Source organism: Heloderma suspectum, chromosome 3, assembly GCF_057233095.1.
Source record: "Heloderma suspectum isolate Gila_16-S chromosome 3, 16-S_ref, whole genome shotgun sequence".
Classification (NCBI taxonomy): Eukaryota; Metazoa; Chordata; class Lepidosauria; order Squamata; family Helodermatidae; genus Heloderma; species Heloderma suspectum.
This window is the reverse complement of record NC_139460.1, coordinates 216,398,733-216,407,120: the sequence shown is the minus strand read 5'-3', so window position 1 is coordinate 216,407,120 and position 8,388 is coordinate 216,398,733. Positions and strand designations below refer to the sequence as shown.

Genomic DNA, 8,388 nt, shown 5'->3' with positions numbered 1-8,388 from the left:
TCTTGGCCTCATCAGTCCAAAGAATCTTATTCCAGAACCGGGGTGGCTTTTTTAGGTGTTTGCTGGCAAAGGCTAATCTGGCCTGTCTGTTCTTGAGTGTTACCAGTGGTTTGCACCTCATTGTGAAGCCTCTGTATTTACATTCATAAAGCCGTCTCTTGACTGTAGATGTTAACAATGACATGCCTACCTCTGCAAGAGTGTTCTTGACCTGGCTAGATGTTGTGAACGGGTTCCTCTTCACCATGAGCAGAATTCTGCGGTCATCCACTTTAGTTGTCTTCCGTGGTCTTCCAGGCCTTTTGCTGTTGCTGAGCTTGCCAGTTCATTCCTTTTTTTTCAGGATGTTCCAAACTGTTGTGTTGGCCACTGCCACTGTTTTTGCTATCTCTTTGATGGGTTTATTTTGTTTCCTCAGCCTAATGATGGCCTCCTTCACTCGCATGGACACCTCTTTGGACCTCATGTTGGGAGTTCCAGTGAACAGCTACCACATGCAAATATAACACTCAGAACCACCTCCAGGCCTTTTATCTGCTTGATTGGTCATGGGGTACCCAGGAAACAGGCCACACCTGGCCATGCAGCTGCTTGTCAGCCATTCGTTCCATTACTTATGAGCCACCAATGATGGGTGTGTGTGTATGCCACTGGCTGTCCTTCCTGAATGGTTGGTGCCCTACTTTTGTCAAACCCCTTGAATTACAGCTGAAAGTCCTGACTTCGCTCCCATTTGGGTGTGTTTCCTTTCAACTTCAATGTGGTGGTGTACAGAGGCCAACAGCCAAAACAGTTATCCTCATTCCAATATTTCTGGCCCTGACTGTATGCCTGTATAGACAGGCTCTGGACTGCAAATGCTTACGCCACAATAAAGGTTAGCCTTTCACATCTCATAGGACTGTATTTTTTGTTGCAGTAGACTGAACACACAGGACCCTTCTGGAATTTGTTATATTGAGTTTAGAGTAACCTCCTTAGAGCAAACTCAAGCCTAGATACAGTGCCACTGATTTCAGTTGTCAGGGAAGAGATCTCACACACATTTACCACTTGATGACATCCACAACAAATGACAATCTACATTAATAAAGTTTGGAGAAAACCAATGGCCCCCACACAGGGCTTCCGCATCAGCTAATATAACGCCCTTCAAGAAAAGACATTCTCTTGCTACGTTGCTTTCAGCAGAGAGTGCACAGTGAAATGAACCAGCTTCCTCTCCCAGCCCCCCCCCCCCCCCCGGGACAATTCACATCAAAAGGGGTTATAGGACCAAGCACACTGTTTGACAGCGGTACCTTTAATAAATGCAGCCATATTCTCCTTTTAAAGGTGTACACCCCCTTCTCCATGGAAAATAGCAATGGTAGTTGGTAAACTACACAGTGCATAGTTAAACTATAAAATTCACTACCACAAGATGTAGTGATGGCCACCAATTTGGATGGCTATAAAGGGAGTTGCACAAATTTCTGGAGGATAAGGCTATCAATGGCTACATGTCCTGATAGCTATATGCTACCTCCAGTATCAGAGGCAATATGCCCATGTACACCAGTTGCTGGGGAACATGGATGGGAGGGTGCCGTTGCACTCAAGTTCTGCTTGTGGGTTTTCTGTGGGCAGCTGGTTGGCCACTGTGTGAACAGAATGCTGGACTAGATAGACCTTGGTCTGATCCAGCATGGCTCTTATGTTCTTAAGAACTGTCCTCTGTAATGAATGTTGCACATCAGATGCTAGGCTCCATTGTGTGATGGCTTTTGCAGTTACCAGGCTGGGGGTGGGGGAGAGAAGTAAAGGAATTAAAGTAGGCATGATTTCTCCAGGCAAAAGATCAATATTGAAGTGAAGTCAGTGGTGACCAAGCCAACAAATGTAACCACCACCCATTTCTGGACCTGAACAGTATGACCCTATATGACTGGTACAACTGTTCACATCTCTAGAGGCCTATATAAAAATGATCTGGCAGCCCAGTCTTAAGCAGACATTTGCCCATAGGAGGTAAATTTGCATTCTAGGCCCGAGAAGTAAAGGTGGGAGACAATAGAAATTCTGTGCAGGTTGCCATTCTAAGCTCAACCAAGCAAAGCCCACTTCAAATCTTAGAATCATGGGGTTGGAAGGGGCTTACAAGACCATCAAGTCCAACCCCATGCTCAGTGAAGGAAGCGATTCCCAGGCAGTCTCCCATCCAAGTACTAACCAGGGCTTAGCTTCTGAGATCGGATGAGATCAGTTGCATCCAGCCCTTCACTATGAGTGTTGTTTTTTACAGTAGTCCTTTCTGCCAAGCTCATTCCAACACTCAGGATCTCAAGGCAGCAGCATATTCTTCTGTATGCAAGAAAGGAGATATGGGCTTCACTGCAATTACTGCAAGATGTTTGGAAATTGGGATTCTGTTCTAGCATAGGTGGTGACATGCTTATCTCCTGAGCAGAAGTATACTCACTCAAGTGTAGTTGGAAACAGAAGTTACAGGCCAAATCAAAGTGTTGCTATTAACCCACAAAGCCCTAAATGGGGCCGTTACCTGGATGGCCTCCTTTCATATATACTTGCCTGAACCCCAAGACCTTCAGAGGCACTCCTCTGGGTTATTTGTTCAGTCGCTTCCGACTCGTGACTTCATGGACCAGCCCACACCAGAGCTTCCCGTCGGCCGTCGCCACCCCCAGCTCCCCCAAGGTCAAGTCCATCACCCCTGCCAAATAAGAGGAAGGGGGTTGACTAAGGAGAAGACCTTTACAGTGGCAGCACCCTGATGTAGAATGCCCTTCCCAGAGAGGCTCACCCAGCACCTTACATTGTGGTCTTTTGGGTACAGTCAAGACCTTTTTTGTTTTCCCAGGCTTTTTAGCCCTTCAGTTTTAAAAAGGGGATTTTTAGATCTTTGCAGTGGCTTTTTATCTTGGTTCCTACTTCGCTTTTATTGTGTGGTGCTGTATTTTAGTTTTGAATTTTGTGAACCACCCAAGGAGATTTGGCTAATGGGTGGTATAGAAATTTGATTACATGAGTTCTATCCAGGCAAGGTTCTGCTTCCAGAACGCCATTTAGAAGTTGATCATCTTTATTTATGAAGTGAATATGAATGTAGCCCAAGGCTGGGCAACCTGTGACCCTCCAGATGTTAAGGCCTACAGTGCATCCATCACTATTGGCTATGCTAGCTGGGGCTGACTGAAGTTGCACTCCAACAGCTGGGGGTCCATAAGTTGCCCACCACTGACATTACCCTGCCCCAGTGGTGCAGCCATCATTTTTTATGCTGGACATAAATGGTCTTAAAGGCACCCCCTCCCCCCATTTACATGGTAGAGTGTATTCCTTCAAAATGTGGTAAGCCCATCATGCTATGTGTGCCCCCCCACTCATTCTGTCACAGGGGGGCACTGAACTTTTGCCCCAAAGTCCTGCCCTAACAGCGCTACTGCCCTTTCATATGCTCAAATTGTTTCGAGCCCCTCCTAACATACTGAGTGAAAACGAACGACAGGTTATTATAAACTTTTTTTTATTAGAAAAGTAAAAAACCAAGTTGCATAGGAAGTCTTCAAAAACTTGAACATCAAGTGTATTCCATGTGAACGGTAAATCAATGGAAGCATTACAGACTGACTGAGAGGGTTCCTGCCCCCCCATCCCAACCCCTTCTCAGCATCACCTCACACCTCCCTTAGACATACATCATCAGGATTCCTCAGCATGACCAGGGCACAATCCACCTAGTGCCCTTTGCCTCCCACACTGATCTCATTCAAGCAAACAGCTGCACAGCGGTGCTCAGTGGATTAACACTCCCCCATTCATTCAGAAGTCTTTATTTAGCTGCCCTCTTTTAGCTGCCCTAGTGTCAGTAGTGGAGCTTTTTCTTGTCTATTCAAAATATTACACATTCTTGGTCCCTTAGACCTCAACACTTCTCAGCCACTGTCCACACACCTAACCTCTCACCAGACATCCATTGATTACTATCTACTTTCCCCCCCATTAAAAAAAAAAAAGGTCAACAATAAAAAAAAAAAGACAGGCAACCTTCATCTATCCTTAGTGGCAGCCCTGCTGCTATGTCATCAGCTGTCAAGAAAAAAAATACTGCTAAATCAGTAAAGAGAAAGTTGACCCACAGTCAGACAAGGATTTTAAAGCTAGCATATAGTATTCAGGCCTACTCAGAAGTGGGCTCTTTTTTTGTCAAAATTACTAAGAAGCAGGGTGTCGTTTTAGTTTCAAACTTTGCCTTCTGCCTCCTCTTTGGACTACTCGCCCACTATCTCTGTAAATCAAACTTCCATCTAACCTAACCTACAGCAGCCCCAGAGGGTGGCCACATCTCGAAATCGGCTTATCTCCTGTAGCCCTTTAAGTGACACACCTCCCCAGTTTTATCTGGTGCTGGCCACCATCTTAGAGTAAATGCTCAGTCAATCCACCAGGAAAGTAGGGTGATGCTTTCAACACTCCTCTATGAGCAACTGTTCAGAGCTATAGAGCTTCTTTTTAATGACCCTGAAGCCGGTGCTGAGCTTCAGCGATTGGCTGAAGCCTGGAGAGCTGGAGCTAAAGAGTCCCTGGATCTTAGGCCACAGGCGGGAATCCAGTCTCAGAACAAGAGTCAGCTGGAAGGTGGGCACTAGGCCCGGGTCCACAGCAATCTGCCCCACGCTATAGCACCCCTTCCCTTGCTCCACACACAGGTCAATGAGGGCCCCTCTCAAGCCGCAGGGCTCTCTATAGGCCAAGTGAAGCAGCTCCTTGCCAACTTGGGTGACCAGCTGGCTTGGCATGAGGAGCCTGGAGGAACGGTGGGAGTTGATTTTGGCTTTGTTCAGACTGACTTGGATGAGCTTCATGAGATTGGCACACAGGAGTTCATCCTCTGGATCGTTTAACAAGTCAAAGTCTGGCAAGGACACTTCATCCAGATATTCCTGTGCGTCTGCAAAGGAAAGACAGCAGCCTGTGACTCCTTTGCACCCAGTTTGATTACACACACCCCTCTCAAAATAAGATGGCTCTACATTGATTTAAGCCATTCTAGCCAATGAACAATAACTATAAAGTTAAGGCAGCCATTTCTCAGGGGCCCCTGCAGAAGAACACTTTCTGGAAGCTGTAGACTGGGAACAAAGAGGCACCGTCTGGTTTGCCCAGTAGCCTTCTCCAGAAAAACTGTATTCAAAACATTTCCGTTTGGAGTATTAACAGCACATCACACTGTTGTTTCCCTCTCCCATCCACCCCAGGCCTTCACGAAAAGCAGTCAGTAGTCCAGCTTGGCACGTTCTCACAAGTAAGCCCGGCAAGTTCAACAGGACTTAAGCTGCAATTCTGGGCATGTTCGCTTTAAGAGCTACTTTTTTGCTTTAAAAGTTTGCATGGGGGAAGTGGGGAGAGAAGGACTGAGAGAACAGCAGACTAAAGGATGGTCAAACTCCGACCTCTCTCTAGGCCTACAACTTCACCTTCCACATTAGCATCCTTCATTTGTATGCCCCACTTTGCCAAGTGGGTGTGTGGGGGGTTCCTACTACCAACAGCCCAGTAGCCACATCTTCCCAGCCGATATACTTCTCTGAAGGCCTACAACAGCCTTCCCCCAACCTGGCGACCTGCAGATGAGTTGGACTGCAACTCCCATCAGCCCCAGGTGGGGATGAGTTGCAGCCCTACAGGTCGCCAGGTTGGGGGAAGGCTGTATAAGATATCTACCCCACACACACACACACACACACACACACTCTCTCTCTCTCTCTCTCACCCACCTCCTTCGGAGCTCAAGCTGCTGTCGAGGGACTCGCAATCGGACCTCTCCAGCCTAGCAGCGCGAATGGCTACTTCTTGGTACGCGCTCTTCTCCCACGCGAAGGCAGGCGGGTTCTCTCGCTGCTCCGGGATGGGAGGCAGGGAAGAGGAGAAGCTGTCCCACGAGACTGGCATCGCTGCTTGCTTGCTTGGCCCCGCGATGCGGTGGGCACTTTTTGTAGCGGGATGGAAGACGGGTCCCCGCTGGGATGAGCGCCCGGAGAGACAGCTCTGCAAGGGGGAGAGCGCGGCCGGAGAATGCTCAGGGGGGCGAATCCACGCTGGGGTGACGGCGACGGGGGTACGCCGCAGGAGGGGAGAGGCGGCGAGCGAGCAGGGGAATCGCGGCCCCGCGGCTCGACGACACGCAGCGCCAAGCCCCCCTCTGCAAAAGCTCGCCTGTTCCACGCCCCCCTGCAAAGCCTCCCCGAGGCACGACGAGAACGAGGGAAGATACTCACCGGCTTCAGGGTGCCTGTCGAGGTAGCAGCAGGGCCAATACAGCACCTCCGAGGCAGCAGCAGCAGGAGCGCGGCGCCGCAGCTGCCGACCGTCTCGCCCCCCGCCTCCCTCCCGCTGCCCTTTCGTTGGCACTGCGGTTCCAACCCCCCCGGTCCCGCCTTTAAATAGTCAGGTCAGCGCGAAGCCCCGCCCCTTCTCCGCGCTCACCCCTTCCAGCTCGCTCGCCCCGCCGCCGCTCATTGGCCAGAAGCGGGAGCGGGGCTGGTCCAATCGCGAGCGAGCGCACGTTCGCAACGTTCTCTCCTGCCCGGTGACAGCAGCCTGGTCACGCCCCTTTTTGTTCTGGACCGGGCTGGCGCGGAAGCTGCTGCGGCGGAGAGGGGGCGAGCGAGGAGGGAGGAAGAAGAAACCGAGGGGGGGCCGCGGCGGGGACGGGGCGCCGCGCGCCGAACAATAGGCCGAGGAGGGCGGGGGATGGGAAAGCGCTCCGGCAGCGCTCCGAGGCGAGCGGGGCGAGCCGCTCTGTGGGTTGTATCCAGCATTACTCGAACTTGAGTCCCATTCATCTCAATGGGTCTGCTCTAAGTAGGAGCACCATTGGATCCGAAGATCGCACCTCTCTCGTTTGTGCCGATAGCAGCCCACGTTTACTCGGATGCAAGCCCCCCGACTTGCTCCCGCGTAAGCGTGTGCATAGGATTCCAGCAGAAACTGGGAAGGCTCGAAGTGCTCGGTGCTGCCGGAAGATCGATCCCGGGCGCCTTTACTTGGCAATAAAATCTCACGGGGGCGGCGGGGGGGTGATAAAGCTCACGTAAAGGTGCAGCTCTAAGGCGCTCAGTGGGGCTTCTAGCCTTCCCCAACCTGGAGCCCTGCAGATGTGATGGACGATAACTCCCATCATCCCCAGCCAGTGTGGTCAATGGACGTGCTGGCTAAGGTGATGGGAGGAGTAGTCCAACTCCTCTGAAGAGCGCCGGGTTAAGAGGCCTGTAGGGTGAGCAAACATCCTTAGGATCAAGCTGTCATATACGCATAGGATCCCAAGAGCGGGGGACGAGGGAGGGGGGCAGAGACGGCGCCCCAACACCCCAGTCCCGCCCCAAACACGTTCAGTGGCTGCAATCCAAATCGGTCGTAAATTAAACCCATTGACTTCCGTGGGTTTAAGCACGCTTCACTGGGTGGATTGTAAATTGCACTGGAAATCAATAGGGCCTTCCTTCCTTATAATACTGTGTACTACGATCTGCGATTTTATCACATACACTACATTTCCACACGTATAAACGGTGTTTAGGATCTGGTAAAATACATCCCCCTAAAACCTTGCATGTTTCCAAGCCTAAGTATCAGGTCCCGATTCAAGATCATGCTTAGCCAGCCGGGTTTGATCAGCCGACCCACCCTTGAACCCAGAGCTTCGCCACTTGGCCGCTGTACACCTCCGGTGGAAATTAAATTGGGGAGCGGGGAGGAACGAGCGAAGTTCTCGCACCCGTCATTGCAAAGGGGTTCGTATTGTGCCGCCACAAGAGCAACAGTTGCCTAGTTAGAGCATCACGTTACATTTTTTATAAGCAACGAAATAAATAAGCTGGTCTTTCCCGTCGCTAAAGTGACTCTCCGATAGAACCGGCCTGTGGTGTTGTGCTGTGTTGTTTTGTTGCAAAAATGTGTTTCCAGAGAGGCAGCCCGTGTTGGTTTGTTGCAGCAAAAACCACCAAGACTTCTCACACATTTATTCTGGTACAAACTTTCGTGGACTCGAGCCCACCTCATCAGATGCCCCGAAAGCTTATGCCGGAATAAATGTATTCGTCCTTCAGGTGTCACAAGAAACGTCGTCGTCGTTTCCCGCAAAGAGTCTTTTGCAAGACGGTCGCTTTAGCGAAGATCAAGAATGCAAAGACCTGGAAGCTTCCCCGCAGAAGTAGTTTAATTCCGCCGATTAGCTCTGGCGCCTGCGCCCCCCGCCGCCCCTCCCTCGCCCCGGTGCTGCACGATCAAGCGGCGCAGATCCACCAACACCGCTGTAAAGCCGCTCGGCCCCCGCGCTGGACTCCGGGCCGCGGAGCTGGCGACACGCGTCCCGCGCTGCGGGCTCAT

At 50.8% G+C, this 8,388-nt stretch overlaps 1 protein-coding gene across 1 annotated transcript; it reads right to left on the bottom strand.

Moving 5' to 3' along the window:
• Window positions 1-3,509: 3,509 nt before the first annotated feature.
• On the bottom strand, window positions 3,510-6,417 carry DDIT4 (DNA damage inducible transcript 4). Its single transcript, XM_084845585.1, has 3 exons — window positions 6,279-6,417; window positions 5,778-6,048; window positions 3,510-4,951 (listed from the first exon to the last, which is right to left on the bottom strand). Exons 2-3 carry the CDS (start codon window positions 5,950-5,952, stop codon window positions 4,467-4,469), a joined length of 660 nt encoding a protein of 219 aa, XP_084701711.1. The 5' UTR covers window positions 5,953-6,048; window positions 6,279-6,417; the 3' UTR covers window positions 3,510-4,466.
• Window positions 6,418-8,388: the final 1,971 nt, after the last annotated feature.